Below are 27467 nucleotides of genomic sequence, written 5' to 3'. Positions count from 1 at the left end.
AATCATTTTTTTCTTTGAATTGCTATTTTTCTAGACTTTTCCTCTCGATGGATCCTGTTCATGGAGATATATCCCGAGCTATGAGGAATCGTGGACTTGAAATCTACATTTCAGGGGAAGGGGATGCAAGCACCCCAGACAACCTGGATTTGAAAGTTCTGCTGCACAGCCTTGGATTGGTGGGGAACAGTGTATGTGACATCCTCTTGGCTTTACACACAGAGACCCGGAGCACTGTTGTAGGTGAGGTGCTTGACTTTTGGGCCTTTGCAGACTTTTAGTCTTCAAGAAATTTATGTCATTCCATTGGACTGCTCATCAAAGATTTCGTACATTTAGTGTATATAGAAATTATCGGGAAAGCTTGTTAAAAATGTGGATTTCCAGACACCCCAACAGATTGGGTTCAGCAGGGCAGGGCAAGGCACAGGAATCAGTATCTGAAAGACGCTTCTTATGTCATTCTGATGCAAGTAAGCAGAGGCTAACCCTTGAGTAATTCCACTTTACGCACTGAGGTTTATGAAGTTTGCCCATCATTTCTCCAGGGTCATCAACAGCCTCTTGAAGTTGGAATAAAGAGGAAACTTTGAGTTGTTTAAAGCAGACAGGTGTTACTTTTTCTAAACTTTCAATTACACAAAAAGGAACAAGATAATAAATGAAGTATTGCTTGTTGGATAACTACTCTGTGTTAGGTACCATGCAGATTGTTTATTTAATCTTTTTTTTTTTTTTTCTTTTTTTTTTGAGACGGAGTCTCACTCTGTCGCCCAGGCTGGACTGCAGTGGCGTGATCTTGGCTCACTGCAAGCTCCGCCTCCCAGGTTCATGCCATTCTTCTGCCTCAGCCTCTCTGAGTAGCTGGAACTACAGGCACCCGCCACCACGCCCGGCTAATTTTTTTTTGTATTTTTACCACGGGGTTTCACTGTGGTCTCAATCTCCTGACCTCGTGATCTGCCCACCTAGGCCTCCCAAAGTGCTGGGATTACAAGCGTGAGCCACCATGCCCAGCTGTTTATTTAATCTTTACATTAGTTCTGCAAGGCATATGTTTTCATTTTTCAGATAAGACTCAGAGAGTTTGAGTAATTTATCAGTTAATAATAACAGCTGGAATTTGCAAATAGGCCTGTTGGATTTCAAATCCCATGGTCTTTTATGAGGTTACACTCAACTTGCCACCTTCAGTGTGTGTCAGCATTAGATTAAGGATATATGTGACCAGACTTTATCACATCTATAAATGAGTCCCCCATAATAAACTACAGACAGCCATAGAGAAACAGGGGAGATAGGAATACAAAGGTTCCTACAGGTCCTTTGTGCCCTCGGAGGACTCTAGAGTCTACCTGGAATGTTTTGTAAAGTAAGTATTTGGGTGGGGCTGACAGGAAGGAGGTTTGATGGGAGGGCAGAATTTATCCATTTTCATTGGAGATTTTAAAGACTCTATTGTTTATAGATGGCAATTTTTTTTTAATAGGTTCTCCAACATCTTCTGTATCAACTCTAATCCAGACAGCCATACTAATTGTCCAGTACCTGCAGCGAGGGCTGAGTTTAGACAGAGCCTTTTCTGAAGCATGCTGGGAAGTATATGTCTGTTCCCAGCATTCACCAGCAAACCGGAAGGTACTATGAAGTATTGCAGAATGTTTCTAAGTTGTAATACCCTACATTCTTGAGTACGAGGAAATTATTTTTAAAGGTGGCAACCCAGTGACCTAAGAGAGTTGACCACTGCAGTTTGCTCTAATAGAGATCTGGTATCCAGGTACTTTTCTGGAAAATAGCTTGAATGTAAATATTCCTTTTTTTTTTTTTTTTAAACTTACATGTCATCAGGAAAAGTAGAATTTGACTTGTGTTTTTCATTGAAGAGTGTATTAAAAGTTGTTGTGAGGTGGTTGCATGGACTATTATTACTTTGCTGGTTTTTGGGGAATATCACTTTTATGTTGGTACCACTGTATTGTGGTTTTGTCTCCTACCAGCTTGTACAGGCTTTACTGGAGAAACATGTTTCTTCTTTGCGAGCACATGAAACCTGGGGAGACTCCATTCTTGGCATGGGACTGTGGCCAGATTCTGTGCCCTCAGCTCTCTTTGCTACTGAAGATTCACACCTGTCTACAGTCCGAAGAGATGGACAGATCTTAGCATATTGTCTCAACAGGATGAGCATGAAAACCAGCAGCTGGACAAGGTCAGTGGAGCCTTCAGCTTGTGTCTCTGGTTTCTTGGCTGGTTTTTATTTTTGCTGGAAATGGTCAGGACACAATATATTTAACTGGAGCATTCTGTGGCCATTTATTATGTAGCTGTCATAGTTTTATTGTTCATTGTGATATTGCTCCCTATTGATTATTTATTAGGTATGTTTTAACTTTCTTCCTCTGTGGGAGACTCTCCTTTTCTCTCTTACCTTTGATCCAATATTTGTGAAAGAGGTTTTCTCAGTTATTTGGAATGTGAAATAAAAGGTTATTCTAGTACTGAGTTTGTTCATTCAAATGAATTTCAGGAGTCAGCCTTTTACCTTGCAAGACTTAGAGAAAATTATGCAGTCCCCCAGCCCTGAGAACCTGAAATTCAATGCAGTCGAAGTGAATACTTACTGGATCGATGAACCAGATGTTTTGGTCATGGCTGTTAAATTGCTCATAGAAAGAGCAACCAATCAGGATTGGATGCTCAGAGTTAAATGGCTTTATCATTTAGCCAAGAATATACCGCAGGGGCTTGGTGAGTAGAACAGCTTAATTTGTCCACTGATGTGATTTATATACACTTATGCTATTTAAGTGCCTCAGCAGCTGTGTTAATCTGTGACTACACTGTTAAAATTACAGTTGGGAGGTCTCCTAGGAAGAAATTTGTGGTCTAGCATTACTGTTAAGGAGCAAGTCTGCCTGTAGATGTGTCACAAGATTTTTGTTTCCATGTTATCCTTAGCATTTCAGGATATAGTCACCTTCCTAACAAATTCAAAAGGAAAGCATACTGTATTATTTTACTTTTTAGTTTTGAACATCTGCTTTTTGTGCTGTACTACTGCTACAGAACCATTCTATATGGGAAAGGTATTAGTTTTGATAAATGCATTTCCTCTAAAAGTATATAAGATTCTAACCTTATTTTAGTTCCAGTGCTCCATGTTGTCACACTTGGAGTTGTCCCTTGGTATCTGTGGGGGATTGATACAAGGACTCTCCCTCCCCCACCCAGGGACATCAACATACGTGGACGCTAAGGCCCCTTATATAAAATGGGATAGTATTTTCATATACCCTACACACATCCTCCTGTATGCATTAAATCATCTCTGGATTACTTATAATACCTAATACAATGTAAATGCTATGTAAATAGTTGTTGTAGTATGTTGTTTTAAAATTTATATTATTTTTGTTGTATTTTTATTTTTTGTTTTTTTAAATTTTTGAATATTTTTGATCTGTAGTTGGTTGAATTCCACAGATGTGGAACCCTCAGATATGGAGGGCCACCTGTACTTTCTTTGTAGTTCTTTCGTTTTAAGAGAGGACAAAGCAACAATAACAACATTGCTTGAATTGTAAAGTACAGAACATGGAATTTGTTAGTGGAGATTAAGTAATTGAGTTTACATGAGCCTTTCTACTTCATGAGAATTTGTCAATAAGCCCATGGATGTTTATAATATTTTGTAACACATGTGGTCATCTGTCTAAATATATGTAGAGAATTTTTATAAATATTTTTATCTGTATTGTCCTATATGATAGCCACTAGCCAGCCACAGAGGGCTACTAAAATGTAAATGTAGATTAGATTTAAAAAAATAAAAAATCCAGTCCTTTAGTTGCACTGGCCACATTTCAGGTCCTCATATGTGACTAGTGGTTATTCTATGCAACATTTTCATCACTGCAGAACGTTCAATTGGATAGCACTGCTTTAGAGTCTAACACTGGTTTCTGCTTCCTCCACAGAGTCCATACAAATTCATTTGGAAGCCAGTGCTGCATCTCTCAGGAATTTTTACTCACATTCCCTCTCAGGTGCAGTCAGTAATGTTTTCAAAATATTACAACCAAATACAACAGGTATGCACTTTTGATTTCTAGCTCTCAGCACTGTTTTGGAAACTTATCTTTTGACTTTATGGGGAAAAGATCTGACCTGTTAGAGGTCTCAACATAACAGTATTTTTTAGAAGACTCATGATATGCAGAAGCAAATTCTCCCTCTTTTTTTTTTTGAAACTACTTTTTTTTTTTTTTTTTAAAGGGACAGGGTCTTACTAAGTTGCCCAGGGTCGTCTTGATATCCTGGCCTCAAACAATCCTCTTGCTTTGGTCTCCCAAAGTGTTGGGACTAGAGGCTTGAGCCACCATGCTTGGCCTGAAACTATCCATTTATCCTCCAGCTTCCGAAGGAGGCTGATGATATGCCATGGAGTAAAAAGAATCTAGGAGTTGGAACACTAGGCCCTGGTACCAACTCTGCCACAAACTGGCTTGGTAGATTTTTGGCTCATCATTCACTGTCTCTGCCTGTGTTTAGAAACTAGGGGAATTAAGCTCTTATTTCTCTGAGGTCCCTTCCACCCTTAGCTTTGTGTTGTCTACCAGTATCGTTAGTAGGAAGAGTTTCAAACCACGAGATATTTGACTTAAAGGAAAGTTACACAGGGTCATTTAATTTAGGAAAATATAAACCTTTAATGATAGATGCGGTGACTTGTACCTGTGGTCCACCTACCTGGGAGGTTGAGATAGGAGGATTGTGTAAGTCCAGGAGTTTGAGGCTGCAGTGAGCTGTGATAGTGCCACTATCTAGGCTGGGCAACAGAGCCAGACCCTGTCTCTGAGAAAGCCTTGATGACGAAGTTATAAAACCATAGTGATAACAGAAATAGACATCTAAGATATCTGATCAAAGGAAGTATTCAAGATTAATTTTTTTTAAATAAGGAGTGAGAGAATAAACATTTCCTAGAACAGAGTAATATTAACTTGATTGGCACAAGCATTAATGAGGAAAATGGGCATTTTCACAACACCAGATTTAAAAATTTCCACCTCCATCTTCATTTGATGTTGATCAAAATATACCACTGGCCATTTGGTTTAGAAGAAAATATGCATGATGCTTTTGTGCTAAATAATTCCTTTATGTGCACTAAAGATCATGGAGTGAATGGGGTGCACTAAAGATCATGGAGTGAATGGAAAGAAATCAAACAATAGAGAAAAATAGTTTGCTAGTCAAGTTGTGGCTGAACTAAGGCATGGCTTTCCACTATGAGAGGATTGTAACTTTTACAAACACAGTTCTACAGTAGCAGCTTTCATTTTCAGCAGGCATCGCTTGTCCTCTGTTGGAACACATTAGCTCCAACTGTCCTTTTCAGTTTTGTAGCCCTTTTATCTTACTGAGTGTTGGAATATGGGTTCCCTCCTTAATGTACCTGCTGTTCACAGTATGTCCTGGGTAGTCTGGGTAGTCTACTATATGGTGGATGCTTTTAAAACTTAAAGTGCTCCACTGAACCATCCTGCCAGCCACCTTCAAATTAATGTTACCCTTTTTTGTGTCTTGCCTCCCTTCCTTGGGTTTTCACAACTTCTGGAGAACGTCAGTCTCCTCCTGCTGCTTCACAGAAGTTGTGTCAGGTGTGAGCCAGAGGATTGTGGGGCAGCAGCAGCCACACTCTGATTATAGAGAATTTGTTTTTAAGTTTAAAAAACTGCATTGTTTTCTTAATGAAAACAGATAGTGAGGTGTATTCATTCATTTTCTGCCATGTACGTAATTTTTTTTTTTTTTAAGCTAATGGTGACCACTGTGTAATTTAGCCCATGGATTAGTGTGATCTCAGGAAGTGAATTCATTGGTTGGAATGTTGTATTCTAGTAGGGATTACCTTTATATCCTGCATTGGGATGAACTTTCAGGACATACAGATACTTTGCATTTGGTAAAGATAGAGTGTAAAAGCTATTAAACCCTGCTATTCTAGTATTATGGGATGAAACTCATGGTATTTACTGGTTCAACCTCTTCCCCATCATGATTCAATGTGCTCAAAGTAAAACAATGAAAATATTCAACTGAAACTTCCCAGGCAAGGAGTTTCTCCAATATTTCTGATTTTTGTTTTGTTCTGTTTTTAAACTAGATGAATTTGTGATCCCTCTGGATCCCCGATGGAATGTCCAGGCTCTGGACATGATTAGAAATTTGATGGACTTTGACCCACAAACGGACCAGCCTGACCAGCTCTTTGCCCTTTTAGAATCAGCTGCAAACAAGTAAGTGAAACCTGCTGCTCTGGGCACTGTTTGCCTCACTGGCTTCTCAGATTATACCTTTCCTAAGAATCTGTCAAATAGCTTATGTGTGTTGAATTTTGTGAACCTGAGAAGTTGTGGGGTGTTGGACATGATTGCCTTTATCATACGATAATCATATTTTCTACTGTTTTCTGTTTTTGTTTTGCTTTTGAGACAGGGTCTAGCTCTGTCACTGAGGCTGGAGTGCAGTGGCATAATCTTGGATCACTGCAACCTCTGCCTCCTGGCCTTAAGCCATCCTCCCACCTCAGCCTCCCAAGTACCTGGGACTACAGGTACATACCACCACACCTGGCTAATTTTTGTACTTTTTTGTAGAGACAGGGTTTTGCCATGTTGCCCAGACTGGTCTTAAACTTCTAAGCTCAAGTGATCCACCTGCCTCATTCTCCCAAAGTGCCGGGGTTATAGGTGTGAGCCACTGTGCCCAGCCTGGTTTTTGTTTGATTCCCAGCAGCTCCTCCCATTTTCACCTACTTGTTTTTACTTGTCTCTTCCTCAGCAATCTCTCTGTCCACATCATTTCCTGTCCTCAAATGTTGGAGACATAATAGCACCTCCATACTTATGTACACACTCACATATGAATTTACATAATTTTCAAAGTGAATCCACAAGTATAGTGTGTACCTCAGAGGTTGCCTTGCAAGCTACCAGCCCCCTACTCCTCTGCTCCACCAACTCCTCCATTTCTACCATGGCCACTTTGAAGAGTTCACAGTGCAATTTGTCAGATCGTGACAGACCAAGGCCTGGGAGTCTGCCTAGACCCAGCTTTCTCCATCCATCGATCTTTCCTTTCACCTTAGTAGTTGTCACTTTCATCTCCATCTCTTTAGTCCAAGATTTGCAGAGGCAGGAGAGGAATGGCAGGATGAAGGACCCTGATGTTCCAAGTGTTCCAGCAAATAGAGGATATGATTGAAAATGTTATTAACCGATAGCTATTTGTTACGTTTTTTGAATCTCATTCCAGGACAATCATATATCTTGACCGGGAAAAACGGGTTTTTACTGAAGCAAATTTGGTTTCTGTTGGTAGCAAAAAGCTAAGAGAGAGTGTTTTGAGAATGTCCTTTGAATTCCATCAAGGTAAGAACATTTACCTTTTGTGTTCTCTAATTAAGCATCTGATTGCATAATGTTGCTAAAGTTGAGAGGCATAATCAGCAGCTGCTGTTGTTTACTGGTTTCTTTTAATCTGCTGGCCTGATTTTAAACATGTCCCCTTACTCAATAGTAATGACTAACATTTACTGAGCACTTACTTTGTGCCAGGTGCTTAGCTAAATGCTTTTTATGTGTCCTTGATCTCATTTACTTTTTGTAGCCACCTGTGATATAGGTCCCCATGTTGTTAGTGAGGAAAGGGAGACACGGAGATGCTCAAGGTCACGTCTCTAGCAAGTAACAGAGCCACTTGAAAACTAGGTCTGTCGGCTGAAAAAGTACATATTCATAAGCATTTATTATAGGAGGGAGCATTTCTCCCATGTTTATTTTTTGTTAATTGAAAAGATAGTTGTGCTTGTTGGAAAAAATTCAAACTATTAAAGTATAAAAATTGAAAAAGTTCATCTTTACATCAGCTACTGTTAGTAATAGTTTCATTTATGTTTTCTCATATCTATTGGTATTAACTATCTATCTAAACATATGTACTTAGTTTTCATTTTATACTTAAATACTTGTATAAAATATACATTTTTTTCTTTATAATCTGCATTTTTCCGTGAGACATTATTTATATCTGTAGGTATACATGCCTCATTTGCAGAGTTTAATAATACAGATTGAACATCCCTAATATGAAAATTTGAAATCTGAAATGCTCCAAAATCAGGAACTTTTTGAGCACTGACATGATTGCCACAAATGGAAAATTTTATACCTGACCTCATATGATGAGCCATAGTCAAAATGCAGTCCAAACTTTGTTTCATGCACAAAATTATTAAAAACATTGTAAAATAGAAAATTTGGACTATGTGTTTCCCCAAGATACCTCATTATGTATATGCAAAGATTTCCAAAATCAAAAAAAAAAATTGAAAATCTGAAAGACTTCTGATTCTTAGCATTGCAGATAAGAGACACTCAACCTGTAGTAGGCAAAGAATTTGCTTTTGCTTTTGCTCTCAAAATTGACCTTTGTACTGGGGATAACATTTAAATTCTAGATTACAGTTTATTTTGAAAATGTCCAGAGATTATTTTAAATCTGATGAAATGTTCTCATTTTATTTATGTCGACTCTCAGATCCAGAAAGCTATCACACTCTGCCCCATGAAATTGTGGTCAATCTTGCTGCTTTTTTTGAACTTTGTGATGCACTAGTCCTGCTCTGGGTACAGTCCTCCCAGGGAATGGTGTCTGATGCCAGTGTCAATGAGGTAAGGAACTGCACCTTGTTTTATTTTTAAACAACAAAATTTATCTTTCTTGGCATAAAGATTCTTAGGGCTAAGACTAACTTTAGTGTTGTTATATGCCCAATATTATTTAAGAAACTTATTCTTAACAGTTTTAAATATACCTATACACATATTTAAAATCTTTATTGGGGTATAATTTACATATTATAAACTGCATATATTTAAAGTGTATAAGTCTTGACATGTATACACCTGTGAAACCATTATCACAGTCAAGATAATGAACATATCCATCACCCCCAAAGGTTTCCTCATTCCCTTTTTGTATTTTCTTCTTTCCTGCTCCCACCCACAACGAGGTAGCCATTGATCTGCTCTCTTACTGTGGATCAGTTGTATTTTCTATACGTGGAATTATGCAGTATATATACTTTTTTGTTTATATTCTTTCACTCAGCATTGTGATTTGGAGATGCATCCATGTGGTTTCATGTATCAGTAGTTCATTCCTCTTTATTGCTGAGTAGTATTCCATTGTGTGGCTCTACTACAGTTTTTTTATTCGTTCACCTGTTGTTAGATTGTAACAGTTATATTTTAATCCACTTAAGTCCTCTTAGACATTATTGTCACATGTGGATTAAATGGAATTTTTAATCCAGATTATTCTAGTAAGTCTAGTAAAGTAGAGCAGCCAGTCTTAAACTTTTTGATCTCTGCCTCGATACTCTTAAAGGTTCTCAAAAACTCCAACGATGTTATATCTGTCAGTTTTTACATATTAAGAACTGAATCTGAAAAACATAAAAAAACCCATAAATTTGCTTAAAAATACAGTAGCAAAGAATTTCACGTTAATATGAATAACTTATTTTCAATAAAAAATAGCAATTTCTAAAGTAAAATTTGAGAAATGTGGAACTGTTGTACATTCCTGCAAGTCTCTGTATGTCTGGCTTGTGAAAAGATGGATTCTTGTAGTATGTTGTTTGGGATAAAGTTTATGAAGAAAAACTGGCCTCCTATAGTTAGGAGGTTGGAAAGGAGAGGAATATTTTAGTAACCATTTCATATAATTTCAAATATTCTTATTTGATGGCACACCAAAAATGACAAGTAGTTTTGTAAGGGTTATTTGCAATGGAAAATCTGAGCAAATAATCAGTGAACTTCTTGTGTTAAAATTCATTGGCCACGGCCAGGTGCGGTGGCTCACGCCTCTAACCCCAGGACTTTGGGAGGCTGAGGTGGGCGGATCACGAGGTCAGGAGATCGAGGCCATCCTGGCTAACACGGTGAAACCCCATCTCTACTAAAAATACAAAAAATTAGCCAGGCATGGTGGCGGGCGCCTGTAGTCCCAGCTACTCAAGAGGCAGGAGTATCGCTTGAACCTAGGAGGCAGAGGTTGCAGTGAGTCGAGATCGTGCCATTGCACTCCAGCCTGGGGGACAGAGCAACACTCCGTCTAAAAAAAGAAAATTCATGGCCTAGTTTGCACCTTGGATAGACTTTGACCCTGCATTAGTTTATAGCTCGTGCACTGGTAACTTGGAAAATACTGTTCACTGAGTTGGCACATTTCATTCTTCAATATAAATAAGTAAAAAGTCACACTTGTGAAAAATCACAAATCTCTTCAGAAAAATCGTTACCAGGAAGTCATCAAACTCTGTTTTCCAGAATTTTTTTTGAGACAGAGTCTCGCTCTGTCGCCCATGCTGGAATGCAATGGCGTGATCTCAGCTCATTGCCAACCTCCGCCTCCTAGGTTGAAGCAATTCTCCCGCCTCAGCCTCCTGAGTAGCCAGGACTACAGGCACGTGCCACCACACCCAGGTAATTTTTGTATTTTTAGTGGAGACGGGGTTTCACCATGTTGGTCAGGCTGGTCTTGAACTCCTGACCTCAGGTGATCCACCTGCGTCAGCCTCCGTAAATGCTGGGATTACAGGCATGAGCCACTGTTCCTGGCCAGTTTTCCAGAATTCTAAGTTTTGCTTAAAAGCTGAAATTTTATCATGGCAACATATATCCTCAATTTTTTTTTTTTTTTTTTTTTTTTGAGACGGAGTTTCTCTCTTGTTGCCCAGACTGGAGTGCAGTGGTGCCATCTTGGCTCACTGCAACCTCTGCCTGCTGGTTTCAAGTGATTCTCCTGCTTCAGCCTCCCAAGTAGCTGGGATTACAGGCGCGTGCCACCATGCTCAGCTAATTTTTTGTATTTTTAGTGGAGATAGGGTTTCACCATGTTGGCCAGGCTGGTCTGGAACTCCTTACCTCAGATGATCTGCCTGCCTCAGCCTCCCATAATGCTGGATTACAGGTATGAACCACCGCACCTGGCCTCTCAATTGTTTTTCTTGAAGTGACAGGTTCACATCATTGATTTTCAATACAGTGTCTGTCAGATAGTCATAATTTGCCTGCCAGTCCTTCTTTTTTTGTACTATTAGTGTAAATGTCATCATAGTGAAAATGGCAAATAACACGATATTATGAAAATAGCTTTGACTTCATGGAACCACTATAGGAAATCACTAATCTAGAAACAATGTTACTGTGAAAATGCATTATTCAAAGAGCCATGTTGGAGACTCATATTACCTGATTTGCATTGCAACCCTGTATTAAACAAAACCATATGGTATTGTCTTAAGAATAGACATTTAAACCAATAAAACAGAGGATTCACAGATAGACCCCCCCCCTTCCCCATACATGGTCAGTTATTTTTGTTTTGTTTTTTGTTAAATATGCAAAGGTAATTTAATGGCAAAAAATGGTCTATTCAGTAAATGGTGATGGAAGAATTAGATGTTTATATAAAGTAAAATGAGCCTAGCCAAGCACAGTGGCTCATGCCTAATAATCCTAAGTACTTTGGGAGGCCGAGGTGGGTGGATCACCTGAGGTCAGGAGTTTCAGACCAGGCTGGCTAACATGGTGAAACCCCATCTCTACTAAAAATACAAAACAATTAGCTGGGTGTGGTGGCAGGCGCCTGTAATCCCAGCTACTCAGGAGGCTGAGGCAGGAGATCACTTGAACCTGGGAAGCGGAGGTTGCAATGAGCTGAGATTGCGCCATTGCACTCTAGCCTTGGCGATGGAGCAAGACGCTGTCTCAAAAAAAAAAAAAAGGGCCTTTACCCCTACCTCACATTATATGTAGTTACCTCAACATGGATGAAACCTTTAAAAATAGAACTGACACTATGAGCTGGCTAAAAGAAAACATAGGAGAAGATCTTTACAATCTAAATATAGGCAAAGATTTTTTAGGATTCTTTCTAAATGAAAAAAATTGATAAATTGATTTCATCAAAATTTAAAACTTCTATTCTTCATAGATACCTTTATGAACATACTGTGAGAGAATGAATATGCTGGGAAAAACTGCTAACAAAACACATAAATTCCATAAACTAGCTATAATACAACCTAATTTTTAAAATGAGCAAGACATCTGAATAGAATATCTTCTTGGAAGTTCTATGAATGCCCAGTAAGAACTTTAAAAATTGCAATGTCATCAGTTATCAAAGAAATGTAACTTGAAACCACAATGCGGTACCATCCACCAGAATAGAATTAAAATTAAAACTAAAGTTAAAATCATTAACAGCAAGTATTGGCAAAGAAATGAAACAACTGAAACTCTTCTACACTTCTGGTCGGAGTACAAAATGGTACAGCTGCTTTGGAATACAGTTAGTAGTTTCTCATAAAATCTATACTTTGACCCAGCAATTCCATTTTCTCTAATAACTTTATGCTTCAAATACTAAGAGAAAAGATCTTCGCCTCCTCTGTCTGCCTTACTGTTCCTACATATATTCCAGTCCAGTCTTAGACTTTTGGTGTATGTAAATTGAGCATTGATTAGCAATTATAGCCTATGTTGTGTGTCTTTTCCCGGGAGATGTTGGTGAGCAGTCTTGGTTCACTTTGTTTTTATTTTTCTTCTTGTTTTAGTCTTTCTTCATGCCATCTTATCTAAGAGACTTTGTTTTTAGATCTTAGGTTCTCTGCGGTGGCGGGACCGGTTCTGGACTGTGGCTGACACAGTAAAAGTAGATGCCCCAGGTCTGGCCCTTCTTGCCCTCCATTGGCACTGGGTTTTAAAACATCTGGTCCACCAGATCCCCCGACTTCTGATGAATTATGAAGACAAGTAAGATTCATATTTAGAGTAATAATGTCAATGATTACAGATAGATGTTAAGGGTAAGATTTGGAACCGAAACTGTTTCTTCTTGCTTTATTTTGGTTTATTCCCTTGGCATATTGGTGAATGTACAATTAAAAGAAAGAAAGAAAGAAAATATTAATGGCTTCTCTTACTGTCTAGCATTTCCCCCTTTCCTTATTTCCCCTGTGCCCTTGTTCTCCTTTAAAGATATTACAAAGAAGTTCAGACTGTCTCAGAACATATTCAGAATTGTCTGGGGAGCCAGACTGGTGGCTTCGCTGGTATAAAGAAGTTGCAGAAGTTCCTGGGACGACCGTTTCCTTTTAAGGTACACCTGGAAGCATTTAGTAAATAAAAGAAATGTGACTACTACTTCTGAAGTCCTTTTGGAACTTGGGAACTGACATTGTATAAAATTAATCCTTGTCTTGAAAGCATAACTCTTGCAGTTTTCCCTTGGCATCTGGGGGTGATTGGTTCCAGGATTCTCCTTGGATACAAACCTCCAGGAAAGCCCAAGACTTTTATATAAAATGGCGTTGTGTGTGTATATAACCTATGTACCCTTTATATCATCTCTAAATTACTTACAGTACCTCATACAATATAAACGCTGTGTAAATAGTGATTATACTGTATTGCTTAGGTAATAATGACAAGATAAAAAAGTCCTTACGCATTCAGCACAGACGCAACCATCCATTTTTCCCCCTGAATATTTTCGACCCACGGTTGGTTGAATTGATGCGGAACCCGCACATAACAAGAGGGCAGGCTCTATCCCATGAATCCTGTTTAGTAATTTGCTACATATTATCATCTTACTTATTCCTGAGACCGTTAAGGCTGGGTAGAGAGTTAACTTTATTACCACTGTAAAATCTCTTGACAGCAACAGGAATAAACAAGTCCTTTGTTTTCTGGAAACATTAAGAATATATCATAAATTTATTCTGAGACCTGTATAGGCTACTAAAGAAAACCACATTTGTGCTCTATAGTATGCTCTTGTGGGTGTTGTTGTTTCAGGACAAGCTGGTGGTGGAGTGTTTTTCACAACTGAAGGTCCTTAACAAAGTCCTTGCCATCAGGGAGCAGATGTCTGCCCTTGGGGAGAGTGGATGGCAGGAAGACATTAACCGTCTCCAAGTGGTTGCTTCTCAGTGGACATTAAAGAAAAGTCTCCTGCAAGCCTGGGGACTGATCCTCAGAGCAAATATTTTGGAAGATGTCAGCCTAGGTAAAATATTCTAGCACTTGGCTAGCTGACAGATGCTCTGAAAATATCCTCTTGCTGGTAGTTAATAAGTTTTCCCTTAGATTTTTCTTTTCTGGGTGATGTGAGGGGTAGAGTATATATACCTTTATATAAGTGTCAGGCATAGGGCTAAATTTCACATATATTTTTAATTCCATCAGAATCATGTGGGTATTAATATCATTTCACAGATGAGAATCTCAAAGCTTAGGTTAAGGAGCTTAACTCTGGTTAGCTCAAGTTAAGCTTGCAGTCACATAGCAGGTTGTTGAGAATCTAGAGGCTATACTCTTAACCATTGTGCTCTCATACAACATTTGTCTTTTTGTCCAGATGAATTGAAGAATTTTGTGCATGCTCAGTGTTTAGAACTGAAAGCCAAAGGACTCTCACTTGGTTTTCTGGAGAAAAAGCATGATGAAGCTTCCTCCCTGTCCCATCCAGACTTGACCTCCGTAATCCACCTCACGAGGAGTGTTCAGTTATGGCCTGCAATGGAGTACCTGGCTATGCTTTGGCGGTACAAAGTGACAGCTGATTTTATGGCACAAGCTTGTCTCAGAAGGTAAACCATGCTTTCAGTTGTTTTCCTTGCGGGAACTTTTTTTATTGATTATTCTGTGTATCCTATACCCATAAACAAACCACAGACTTGATAGGGATGGTTACCGAAGCAGAGGGAAGTGATTTGCCACTTTGGAAAGCCAAAATTTATTGAAGGTTTTTTTTACTAGTTTTGACTCTACTTTAAAAGTCACCGAGAATTTTATCAGTAGAGTTGTTCATTTTTAGATAAATGCACTGTAAGTTTTATGTTACACTTTCCCTAATGTAGCAGCTTTCCAGTAGTTCATTGATAGTCCATACCCCACCCTCTCCCTCTTTATTTTTGGAACAGATGCAGCAAAAATCAACAACCCCAGATAAATGAGGAGATAAGTCACCTCATCTCATTTTGTCTTTATCACACACCTGTTACACCTCAAGAGCTTCGAGATCTGTGGTCCTTGCTGCATCATCAGAAGGTAAAAATCACAATAAGACATAAGCCTCCTTTACATTATGAGTTGGTTAGATTTTCTTTGACAGACTGGTTGGGAAACATTTTATTTATTCTCAAAATTCCATATTGGAAACCTCAGGTTTTTTTGAATTGCCTCTTAAAGGGAAGAATTTTAAATATTCTTTTGTAGTAATTATGAGGGTATATTACAACTCTTATCACAGGAGTATTCATTTGGTTTCCAATTAAATGAGATGAAAATATTTGCTGCTTAAAATTTCCCAATTGCTCAAAAATATATTGTGAAAGTGTTTTTTATACTTTTTTGTACTTTTCCTCTCTAATAAATTGAATATGAATACTGGTACACTCCTGTTAATAGAATTTCATTAGTACAGCTTTAAATAAAACTGTAAACATGTCACATTCCTTGACCAAGTTGACTGGGGTGGCAGAGAAACGGAAAAATTTGGATTAATACCTTTAAACTTATGATAGTTTTTGATGGGCCTTAGAAGAAAGAAGACCTAATAATTTATGGAGTCTTTCTCAGATATTCTCTTACCTAATTATTCCTTTATTTCTAGGTGTCTCCTGAAGAAATTACATCTTTGTGGTCCGAGTTATTTAATTCCATGTTTATGTCTTTCTGGAGCAGTACTGTGACCACAAATCCAGAGTACTGGCTAATGTGGAACCCTTTGCCTGGTATGCAGCAGAGGGAGGCACCCAAGTCCGTTTTGGACTCCACATTGAAGGTTTGTTGGTCTAAAATTATAAAAAATGTTTGATAGTGGCAAAAGAGTTTCTGAATGGATCTATCAATAAACATTTATTCCTAGCATAGAGTGGTGACTAAACAGGTGATTGCAACACTTTACTTTCTGCAGAATGTTAAATAAGTGTACTGTCAGTAAAAGTATACCATGTTAAATAATTTGTGAAATTTTGAGATAAGTCAAAAAAGGTTTTATTGAAAAAGTCTATTTTTTCTAATTAAAACATGTTTCCCACTATAAAACATTTAAACAGTGCAGATATATGTATATATAATACAGAATTCATTAGAAATATCCACTCTGTTCTATATCCTTCTGTTTACATATATTTTTATATTAAATACATATGTAAACAAAAATAAGTACACATATATGTAACAGAAATGTGTATGTCATTCCAGCTTACTTTTAAAAGTTATTCCATTGTATCAATGTGCTTGAATTTATTTTAATCACTTTCTTACCGATAAAGTGTTGAAGTTTCTTGCATTTTCTCCCTCTTCCTATAATAAGCATGCCACATTGACTATCCTAGTATACATCTTTGTCCACTTGTTGGAGCATTTCTATGCATAAGTTGTTAGAATTAGAATTGAATCCTTGGTCAGAGTGTCTACACATTAAAAACAAAATTACGGTTATTGCCAGACTGGAAATGTGGTTTTTGCTTTTCACTTTTTTAAAGATGTGAAGAGCCAGTGAAGAGGGAAGTCCTGAAGTCTTAGATGACCACAGTGAGGTTTAGTTTCCTTTAACATGGAGATGAGGACCTGTTCATCTGCTTGCTACACTGGGTGTTATAAACATTTCCAATTGTTTCTGTCACATAGTTAAAAAGAACTCATTTGCACTTCTTTGATAAGTGTGAAGATTGAACATATTTTCACGTTTACTGATCCCCTTTAGTTCTTCTCTGAATTTTCGAGTCATAGTCGTGCTTTTTTTTAAAAAAAAAAAATTGTGTTGGTCAGGCGCTGTAGCTCACGCCTGTAATCCTAGCACTTTGAGAGGCTGAGGCGGGTGGATCATTTGAGGTCAGGAGTTCAAGACCAGCCTGGCCAACATGGTGAAACCCTGTCTCTACCAAAAATACAAAAATTAGCTGGGCAGTAGTGGTGTGCGCCTGAATCCCAGCTACTTGGGAGGCTGAGTCAGGAGAATCGCTTGGGCCTGGGAGGCAGAGGTTGCAGTGAGCCAAGATCGCGCCATTGCACTCCAGTCTGGGTGACACAGTGAGACCCTGTCTCAAAAAAAAAAATAGGGTTGTTCAGCGTCAGTTTATTATTGAAGATCTTTTTATGTATTATGGATATTAAGCCTTTGCCCAATATGAGTTGGAAGTATATTTCTAGTTTTCTGTCATCTCTCAAGTTTGTTTTCTTATATGTCACAAGTTTTATAATTTTTTTCCCTCCAAATATGCCAGTCCCTTCTACTTATTGACTTCAGTGTCATGCTTTTAAAAAATTTCTTCCTCCATCCACCTCGAGTTCAAAACTATTTTCCGTTATTTTCTCCTATATTTTTATTTTATGTTCAAATCTATTTCATCAGTATATGTTGTTTTATGATATAGGGATGCAAATTTTTTCTTTTATACAAACAGATCCAAAAGCGATGTAATAACATCATTTTGACTAATTCCTCCTTTCCACTCTCATGTGAAATGCCTTATTGCCCCAAATGTTTTTGGATTTACCTGAACTCTATTCCATTTTTTTGCACTATCAAAATGGATTTATTGTAAAACACCCCTCAAAGCCTTTAGTGATAAACTTTGGATCCTTGAGGGTTGTATGGCATTATACAGAGTTGACTATCACACACATTTGGCTGTCACCCTTTGACAACCCTTTGCTGTGGACAGCTATTACTGTGTCCCATCTAACAGTCTAAGGAGCACAGACATGGCAAATTTTGTCCCTGGCTCTTACATCTGTCTCTCACTCCTTTCCTTGCACCCTGAGTTGGCTCTCATCCTCCTGCAGTGTGTTTCTTTCCCTTCTGCAAGAATGTGCTCTCTGATTCCCAGGTTTGCGGGCTTTCCTCATGCATTACTAAAGCATCCATTGCTCATTTCCTAGAGCATGGAGTCCACTTTCATTTAAGGTATACTAACCTGTTCTGTCCTTCTAGGCCAATCTCTGAGTGATGCTTACCTGTTCCAAGCAACCTGAACTGTCTGTTTCTTTCCTCTCAGGTTCCCTAATGCTGCTTCTGGAAATTGTCTTAATTTCTAAAAGTTATTGACTCTTCTCTTGTCCTTTAGGGCCCCGGCAATCTCAATAGACCCATATTCTCTAAGTGCTGCTTTGAAGTCTTAACCAGCAGCTGGAGAGCAAGTCCCTGGGATGTGAGTGGCCTCCCCATTCTTTCCTCCTCTCACGTGACCCTAGGAGAGTGGGTTGAGAGAACTCAGCAGCTCCAGGACATCAGTTCGATGCTTTGGACTAACATGGCTATCTCTTCAGTAGCAGAATTCAGGTATTCCCTCGCCCTGGAAGCAGACTGTAAAGTTCCTGTCTTTTCTCCACAGCATGGAGCAGAGACCCAGTGAGAACTTCCTTCTGTAGTGGCTAGTTCTGGTGTTTGAAGTGAGGGTATTTTCTGCCTGAATCAGCATGTTTTCAGGCTACCGTGAGCTGGCTGGTTCCCCTGTCAGTTTTAAGCATATTGTGATCAAGAGGGTGAACTTAGTAAACCAAGTAAGACCATGTGAGAACAGAAATTCACCTCTACATATTGATGCTGCATTCTGTGGTTATCATTTCTTGAGAGAATTATAGTGTATGAAAAGGAATGCTTTTTGATACAGTACAAACCTTTCAGTGCTTTCTTTTTGTCCCCACAGACGCACGGATTCCCAACTCCAGGGGCAGGTGCTGTTCCGGCACCTGGCAGGCCTAGCAGAGCTGCTCCCAGAGTCCCGGCGGCAGGAGTACATGCAGAACTGTGAGCAGCTGCTGCTTGGGAGCAGCCAGGCCTTCCAGCATGTGGGCCAGACACTTGGGGACATGGCTGGTCAGGAGGTGCTGCCCAAGGAACTGCTCTGCCAGTTGCTCACCTCCCTGCACCACTTTGTTGGTGAAGGGGAGAGTAAGAGGAGCCTGCCTGAGCCAGCCCAGCGTGGGAGCCTCTGGGTGAGCCTCGGCTTGCTCCAGATTCAGACATGGCTTCCCCAGGCACGCTTTGACCCTGCGGTGAAGAGGGAGTACAAGCTCAATTACGCCAAGGAAGAGGTATGGGAGGCAAGAGTTTGGAGCATGGGCTCCTTCCCTGACGTGCTGGGTTTGCTTATTGTATTACTCCTTTTATTCCCTTTTGGGTGCTCAGATCATCACAAGCATGATATTGCATAAGTTGCCTTATGACTTCCCAGGAGTCTGTTTTAGAGACTGTATTTTCCCCTTTGAGAGTTGTCCTGACTATACTCATGCTCTGGGAGGAGCCCTTCCTAAGGTTCTGAGGTCTCTGCCAATAGGTGCAATGGGCAGAGGGCAGGTAGAAAACCTGAGCCATTGTCAGAAATAGTGGTATCTCTCACTATCTCTGGACTCTCTCTACCTGAGCTTAGTTTTGGATATTTGGGTGTTTGTTTGTTTGTTTGTTTGTTTTTGAGATGGAGCCTCGCTTTGTCATCCAGGCAGGAGTGTAGTGGCACGATCTCGGCTCACTGCAACCTCTGCTTCCTGGGTTCAAGCAATTCTCTGCCTCAGCCTCCCGAGTAGCTGGGATTACAGGAACCCGCCACCACGCCTGGCTAATTTTTGTATTTTTAGTAGAGACAGGGTTTCACCATCTTGGCCAGGCTGGTCTTGAATTCTGACCTCAAGTGATCCACCCGCCTTGGCCTCCCAAAGTGCTGGGATTATAGGCGTGAACTACCATGGCCAGCCTGGATTTGGATATTTCTTTAGATAGAATATAGTATCCCTATGTCCTAGGAATTTTTAACTTATTGGTGCTTGCTATCTAAAACTCAAGAATCAAGTAGAGGCTGGGTGTGGTGGCCTCACCCTGTAATCTCAGCACTTTGAGGGGCTGAAGTGGGAGGAGCAGTTGAGCCCAGGAGTTTGAGACTAACCTGGGCCACCACATAGTAAGATTCCTGTCTCTACAAAAAAAGGAAAAAAAAAAAAGCTGGGTGTGGTGGCATGTGCTTGTAATACCAGCTACTCACGAGGCTGAAGCAGGAGGATCACTTGAGCCTGGGGGGTCAAGCCTGTGGTGAGCCATGACTGCACCACTGCACTCCAGCCAGGCTACAGAGCCGAGACCTTGTCTTAAAAAAGAGTCAAGTTGATTTGGGTAATGTGGTATCCCTTGCTATTTGAAGTTTTGAACCAAGTTCAGGAACTAAATACATTAAGATGATGGTATGTTAGTACATATTTTGAAGAAGGAAAATTATATTAGTTGGAGTGAAGGCTAAGCTCCTATAGCAGAGAGACTAAAAAATTCAGTGGTGTAAATTAAATAAGATCGTTTCTTTCCCCTCACAGCTCTGATGTGAGTGGTGTAGATTAATGGAGCAGAGCCACCTCTCCTTGGGTCATTCAGGAACCCAGATTCCTTCCATCTTGTTCCTCTATGTGTCCCCAGGACATTGTCCTCATGTGCATGGTCATAGCTGGGACACAGTGGACTAACTTCTCTCTTTTCCATTAGTTACACCAACTGCAGTGTGAATGGAAGACCCGGAACCTGTCATCCCAGCTGCAGACTGGAAGAGACCTGGAAGATGAAGTCGTTGTCAGCTACTCTCATCCTCACGTCAGGTAACACAGCAGAGTGATTATTTGTTTTGGGGATTATTGACTCTCCTTTTGATGTAATGTAGTTATGGTGTGAGTAGAAGTGATAATATACACCTCTAAACTACATTAGCAATTAGATGCCAAAGCATTGTTTATAGTCAGGAAAAATAATATGCCTTGTGAAAGGAGGAGAGGGGGGCTATTCAAGGTGTGTGTTCACATGGGGCCAAGATGTTTGAAGCCAAAACTTAGTCTCAGCATAGAAGAAGTGGGGTGTGATAGTATGCACTATATTTCTCTGCTATTCTTGGCTGTAGGTGTGTTACTAGGAAATATGGTACGGGTTGGGGATCCCTTATCCAAAATGCCTAGGACCAGAAGTGTTTTGGATTTGGGGTTCGTTTTTTTTCTTCAGATTTTGGAATATTTATACCAGTTGAGCATCCCAGATCTGAAAATCTGGAATCCAGAATACTTTAATGAGCATTTTCTTTAAGTGTCATATTGTCTGGCAGTCAAAAAGTTGGGAGCATTTTGGATATTTGGATTTGGGATGCTCAGCCTGTATAGTGTAGTAGGTTCTGAGTTCCAGTCCTACTCCTGACCTTTGGTTTTAGACATTGGGTAGATCACTTAATGGCTTACATCTCAGTGTCCATATCAGCATAAGAAGGGTAATTGTAGTTACCTACTCCAGTGAGTCATGATGAGGCTTCAGTAAGATATGCATCTGAGCACCAGCAACATACATGACACAGTAACTGCTGTGTAAATGTTATCCATTTTCATTAACTAATTGTCAGTATTATCACGACTGAGATGATATTGGAAATATTATTTCGCAGCAGCTGATGTTTCTTCCTTCTGTTTTCCTAGCTGAGGATCCAATCTAGATTTGCTGCTCTTCTTCTGACATAATTGGCATATTGTGTTAATTTCCCGTTAGGCTGCTTCGCCAAAGGATGGATCGGCTGGATAATTTAACCTGTCACCTGTTGAAGAAACAGGCCTTTAGACCCCAGCTGCCTGCCTACGAGTCCCTGGTTCAGGAGATCCACCACTACGTCACCAGCATCGCCAAGGCCCCTGCTGTTCAGGATCTGCTCACACGGCTTCTGCAGGCCCTCCACATGGATGGGCCACGGTCTGCCCAAGTAGCCCAGAGCCTTCTAAAGGAGGAGGCCTCTTGGCAGCAGTCACACCACCAGTTCCGGAAGCGGCTGTCAGAGGAGTACACCTTCTATCCAGATGCCGTGAGCCCACTGCAGGCATCCATATTGCAGTTACAACATGGCATGAGGCTGGTGGCCTCTGAGCTCCACACCTCACTCCACAGCAGTATGGTTGGTGCAGACAGGCTGGGGACCCTGGCCACAGCCTTGCTGGCTTTCCCATCGGTGGGCCCCACCTTCCCCACTTACTATGCTCATGCAGACACTTTGTGCTCAGTGAAGTCTGAGGAGGTTCTACGAGGCCTTGGGAAGCTAATCCTCAAGCGCTCAGGAGGAAAGGAGCTGGAAGGCAAGGGCCAGAAAGCCTGTCCCACTCGGGAGCAGCTGCTGATGAATGCTCTCCTTTACCTGCGCTCCCATGTGTTATGCAAGGGAGAGTTGGACCAGAGGGCCCTGCAGCTCTTCAGACATGTGTGTCAGGTGAGCCATCTCTGGGAGGCCTGCCCTGCCCTTCCTCCTGCAAAGAGCCAGGTTCACAGCAGGGCGGCCTGCAGGACATTAGCATGCCTAGTAGATACACAGTGTCGTTGGGGCGTGGGCATTTTGTTTTCTGTTCCTTCTTTTTCCCTATTTAACTATCATGTTTGGGGACCTTTGCCTCTCAATTTTTAAGAGATTAAAAAAAAAATGAGAGTGGCCTTTATTATACACTACATGTGTTTTCTCCCAGTTTGTCAGTTGTCTTTTGACTTTGTGGTAATTTTGCCAGGTACTTATGTCAACTTGCATTAAGATGTTCCCTTATTAATAAAAGTAATTTGCTCTCATTGTATGCAATTAAGAGAATACTAAAATTTCTAATGATCCTACCACTTAAAGCTGTATAAACGCTGCTAACATACCAGGTATCCCATTCCAGGCTTGCTTGTATGTGTATATATATTAATACTTATCTGTAGCTGTATGTCTGTGACACTCTAAATTATTAAAAATTTGTCCCAGTGGCTTACAAATTTTTTTTTTTAGTAGCAGCAGCTTTTAAAAAATACAAATCTTAGCGTAGTTAACAGAAAAAAAGAGTTGCTCCGGTTAAGGTAGATTCTAATCCCCACCAGGGCCCCTGAGACATGTCCTTAAATTGCTACAAAATGTACAACAAACCACTAGTAAAGTTTATTCTATTTGATAACTCTGTTTGCTTTTAAAAACTTCATGTATAGTGATTATTTTCCTGTTATTCTGTATTCTTCACCTGCTTCATATTTAGTGACTGCCAAGTATTCTATTGTATGTTTATGACACAAGTAATTTAACTATTTTCCTATCATTGAACATTTACATTTGTATATACTTTTTACTGTTTTGCCAAAAAAACAAAAAAAAAAAACAAAAACCAACCCAATGCCACAGTAAATAGTCTCACAGCTATATATTTGGATACAAATTTTAGAGATCAGGATTGCTGGGACAAAGATTAAACACACTTCTTAGGCTTTACATGCAAATTACCTTCCTAGATGGTGGGTGCTTATTTCCTCAACCTCAGCAGTACTGGATGGTTCTTTAAGTTAGAATTTTTGCCAGTTTAAAGATCTAAAATCTTAGAAGTGGTAGGGAATTTCAGAAGTGTCTGGTAAGACACATTCCAGTTTTGCCTGATTGGTGCCCTTTGACCACCCAGTCCCTAGTCTAAGTGTTTCTTTTCTGAACCCCTTGGCCAGCTCCTTGGGGTGCCACCCAAGTGTTGCCTGAACCACAACCCTCTCATGGCCAACCCTGAGTCTGTCCTTGTTACAAAGCACCTTTACCTCTTGACAGGAAGTTCCCATTAGCTGTACTGTGGCAAGTTTTACACCTTCAAAATTACAATGACACAGCAGGGGGGATTTAGGAAACTGGTTGCTGAGGCTACACACTTGGAAAACAAAACCCATTTGCTCTTTATTCCATGGAATTTAGTTTCTTGGATGTTGGCTTTTATTTGTTTTTGAGTCATGATACTTTCATTTTCATGAGAAATTAATAGCAAATCTTGCCTCTGTGAATGCCTCAGCAAAGAAAGCTCAGCTTCTTTCTGTCTGTGTGACTTTCAGGAAATCATCAGTGAGTGGGATGAGCAGGAACGCATAGCCCAAGAGAAGGCTGAGCAGGAAAGCAGCCTGTATAGATACAGGAGCAGGAACTCTAGGACAGCCCTGAGTGAAGAGGAGGAGGAAGAACGGGAGTTCAGAAAACAGTTCCCCCTGCATGAAAAGGTAGAGCAGTGATGGCAGGGTGTGTTTTGGAATGAATTCCCTTGATGCCATATACATTCCCTCTGATGGCTTTCTCTCTTCCTCTTTATCTCTCTCTCTGTATGTATGTATTTTAGAGACTGGGTCTTGCTCTATCACCCAGGCTGGAGTGCAGTGGCGCAATCATAGCTCACTGCAGCCTCAAACTCCTGGGCTCAAACAATCCTCCCAAGTAGCTGTGACTGCATGTGCATGCTACCACACCCTGCCGTTTTTATATTTTTTTACAGAGACAGGGTCTCACTATGTCACCTAGGCCGTCTCAAACTCCTGACCTCAAGTGATCCTCCCTCTTCGGCCTCCCAAAGCACAGGGATTACAGGTGTGAGCCACTGTGCCCAGCCTGTAGTCTTTTAAAATATATTTTAATACATATATTAGTCCTATTTCATTTTTTCAATCATTCTTATGCTTTTTTCTTTCTTCCTTTTAGTCTGATTAGAAGTAGATTCTGATTTTTAAAAGTTCAATTGCTCTAATGCTATTTATAGGACTTTGCAGATATTTTGGTACAGCCAACGTTGGAGGAGAACAAAGGAACTTCAGATGGGCAAGAAGAGGAAGCAGGCACAAACCCAGCTCTCCTCTCCCAGAATTCAATGCAGGCAGTAATGCTGATACACCAGCAATTGTGTCTCAACTTTGCTCGATCCCTCTGGTATCAACAGACTCTGCCGCCACATGAAGCAAAGCATTACCTCAGCCTGTTTCTGTCTTGCTATCAGACTGGGGCATCGCTTGTGACACACTTCTACCCCCTGATGGGTATGGTAGTTTACTTTTGTTATGCCCCTGGGAAATGAAAGCAAATGCAAATAGATGCTGTTGCTATTCTGTAACAGTCACACTCATGAATTTCCTGTTTTCGCATAATTCCTTGTTGGAGTTTCCTTGGCTTAAAGAACTGAAGCTGATTCAAGAAAATTGATTTAGGATTCTGTAATAAGATGGATTTTCATCAGTGTACAAATGGGCCAAGAAAAAGATGGATTTTTATTGTTTGGATCCTTTGGGGTGAGGGATTAAGAAAACAAGGACAAGGACTTAATTTAAATGTGTATGTGTTTTTTTTCCTTAGCATTATTTCTGCTGTCAAATAGCCTTAGTGCTTTTCAAATGAAATAACACATACCTGGGAGCAACCAATCTTGTAGAATATGGTTTAATAGTTGGTTCATTGCAGTTTCCTACATGATTTCTTGGCATTATTTCATAGAAGTAGGAAGGAGGCTTTAAGTTTCCTTTCTGTTTACCTAGAATAGGTATAAAAACTAGGAATTTGGATGCACTGAGTTAACCCCTACACCATTTGTTTATACCTAGGCAGTTTCTGACTTCCTCTGCACATTCCAGAAACTTGAGAGCTGTAGGTAGCTACTATAGTATTAGGATTACAGTTCTCTAGGCCAATGTTGCTTTGGGGGAGAATAGCATTCATTAGTCCCAATTAGTTCATTGTTGCTGATGTTGCTGATGCTCTGTTTCTCAGGCTGGAGTGCAGTGGCACAATCTCAGCTCACTGCAATCTCTGCCTCCCAGGTTCAAGCAATTCTTGTGCCTCAGGCCCGCAAGAAGCTGGGATTACAGGCACATGCATGTCTGGCTAATGTTTGTATTTTTAGTAGAAATGAGGTTTCACCATGTTGGCCAGGATGGTTTCAAACTCCTGGCCTCAAGCAATCTGCCTGCCTCGGCTCCCCAAAGTGCTGGGATTACAGACATGAGCCACTGCACCTGGCCCTGTTGCTGACATCTTTTTGACATGTTGATAGATCAACTTACTGAATTCACTGACTTTACCGTGATGTTAACTTCACAGGAGTTGAACTGAATGACCGACTCTTGGGCAGCCAACTTTTGGCCTGTACCCTCTCCCATAACACTCTTTTTGGGGAGGCACCCTCAGACCTGATGGTGAAACCTGATGGGCCCTATGACTTCTACCAGCATCCCAATGTTCCAGAAGCACGGCAGTGTCAACCTGTGCTTCAAGGTTTCTCAGAGGCTGTCAGTCACTTGCTACAGGACTGGCCAGAACACCCAGCGCTTGAACAGGTAGGGCAGCTGTTGAGGAAGGAGTGCTCACAGTACTGAGTCTGCAATGAGGATGCAGCCTCACCATTATCCCTGGGGGCACCCACTTGCACATGTATACATATAAACAAAGGCTTAAAGAACTGCAGTTCAATGAGATGTTACTTACTAACTGCAGGATGAACACACCAGTTTTGTATTTCTCTTGTGTAAATGATTGGGGATTCTGTTAATTTTATTTGTTGGTCAGGAGTTGCTGACCACATAATAAAATGCTGCCATGTTGCTCTGTTTTTTTTTTCAGAGGTGTTTTAAAAGTAGAGAACTGGGGGGAATCTTCTGGTCAGGACTCTCTTCAGTACCCTGTGACTTAGGATCACTGGTATTCCTACTGAGATACCCAAATCTTTATTTCTGCAGCTCCTGGTTGTAATGGACAGAATTCGTAGTTTCCCACTTTCCAGTCCCATCTCAAAGTTCCTGAATGGCTTAGAGATCCTTCTGGCAAAGGCACAGGTGAGCTAATCCCTCTCTTCCTCATTTTAGTTTGTGGTCACTTGGCAAAAGATACGTCTTGTGGCACCTTTGTTGTTAGACAGAAAATTATAGTTTGGGCTGGAAAAAGATAAACATCCTTGGTTTTTCTGGCATGGGGTGAGATCATTGCAAGTGAGGCTGTTGCCCCTGTGGTGAGGGCTAGCTGCCTTGCCTTTTATCCAGTGGGATGCAGTATCTACCGGTAATGAGGGTGCACTCCTCCCAGCCTTCCAGGTGGGCCTTCATTCCAACTGAGTGCCCACATACACGGTTCCCCTCAATGCCCTCATGGCCTCTAAGTTAGCTGTTGCCTCCCCCATTGGACAGAAAAGGGCCGCATGTCTTTGTTCTAGGTCAGATAGCAAAGAGCACGAATTCAGGCTCCAGTCTATAAACACTGTGCTTTTTTGCCAGCCTCTAAACTTGGCTCTGGTGGAGTTCTGTCATGTGAACAGAAAGAACTTGAAGCTGATACACTGTAAATTCATTCCTACAATTGGTGCAAGTTGTTTAAGGGCCCAGTAGTCTTCACTCAAGCAAAGTTCAAGATGTTCTTGAGGGAGGAGGTGATTATGGCATTGAATAATATCTGTAGTAAATTTTATCTTTGTTTCTTTAGGATTGGGAGGAAAATGCAAGTCGAGCTTTGTCTTTGCGGAAACATCTTGATTTGATCAGTCAGATGATCATTCGGTGGCGTAAACTGGAGCTGAAGT

General features: G+C 40.5%; 1 protein-coding gene and 1 long non-coding RNA gene across 9 annotated transcripts in view; one reads left to right on the top strand and one right to left on the bottom strand.

Moving 5' to 3' along the window:
- The window catches only part of MDN1 (midasin AAA ATPase 1), a 188657-nt gene that overhangs the window by 115902 nt on the left and 45288 nt on the right, over window positions 1–27467 (top strand). For all 8 annotated transcript variants that reach the window (XR_001718579.4, XR_010157740.1, XM_054686835.2 and 5 more), the window contains 23 exons: window positions 35–243; window positions 1490–1638; window positions 2001–2212; window positions 2531–2751; window positions 3981–4094; window positions 6173–6305; window positions 7324–7439; window positions 8608–8741; window positions 12742–12899; window positions 13125–13245; window positions 13947–14157; window positions 14509–14740; window positions 15074–15200; window positions 15766–15936; window positions 18227–18441; window positions 18809–19196; window positions 20626–20735; window positions 21661–22366; window positions 23980–24141; window positions 24672–24945; window positions 26000–26235; window positions 26635–26730; window positions 27371–27465. Coding sequence is in view for 6 of the 8 variants with exons in the window: in XM_054686835.2 (XP_054542810.1) it covers window positions 35–243; window positions 1490–1638; window positions 2001–2212; window positions 2531–2751; window positions 3981–4094; window positions 6173–6305; window positions 7324–7439; window positions 8608–8741; window positions 12742–12899; window positions 13125–13245; window positions 13947–14157; window positions 14509–14740; window positions 15074–15200; window positions 15766–15936; window positions 18227–18441; window positions 18809–19196; window positions 20626–20735; window positions 21661–22366; window positions 23980–24141; window positions 24672–24945; window positions 26000–26235; window positions 26635–26730; window positions 27371–27465 (4590 nt within the window). In the remaining 2 variants the exon portion in view is untranslated. The remainder of the gene's footprint in view (window positions 1–34; window positions 244–1489; window positions 1639–2000; window positions 2213–2530; window positions 2752–3980; window positions 4095–6172; window positions 6306–7323; window positions 7440–8607; window positions 8742–12741; window positions 12900–13124; window positions 13246–13946; window positions 14158–14508; window positions 14741–15073; window positions 15201–15765; window positions 15937–18226; window positions 18442–18808; window positions 19197–20625; window positions 20736–21660; window positions 22367–23979; window positions 24142–24671; window positions 24946–25999; window positions 26236–26634; window positions 26731–27370; window positions 27466–27467) is intronic.
- LOC134810212 (uncharacterized) overlaps window positions 9210–27467 on the bottom strand; it is a 68417-nt gene continuing 50159 nt past the window's right edge. The window contains exon 3 of the long non-coding RNA XR_010157741.1: window positions 9210–9517. This is a non-coding gene — a long non-coding RNA (uncharacterized LOC134810212). The remainder of the gene's footprint in view (window positions 9518–27467) is intronic.

Source organism: Pan troglodytes, chromosome 5, assembly GCF_028858775.2.
Source record: "Pan troglodytes isolate AG18354 chromosome 5, NHGRI_mPanTro3-v2.0_pri, whole genome shotgun sequence".
In the NCBI taxonomy this organism is placed as follows: domain Eukaryota; kingdom Metazoa; phylum Chordata; class Mammalia; order Primates; family Hominidae; genus Pan; species Pan troglodytes.
The sequence above is the reverse complement of the archived record's forward strand: the minus strand, read 5'-3'. Positions and strand labels throughout refer to the sequence as shown.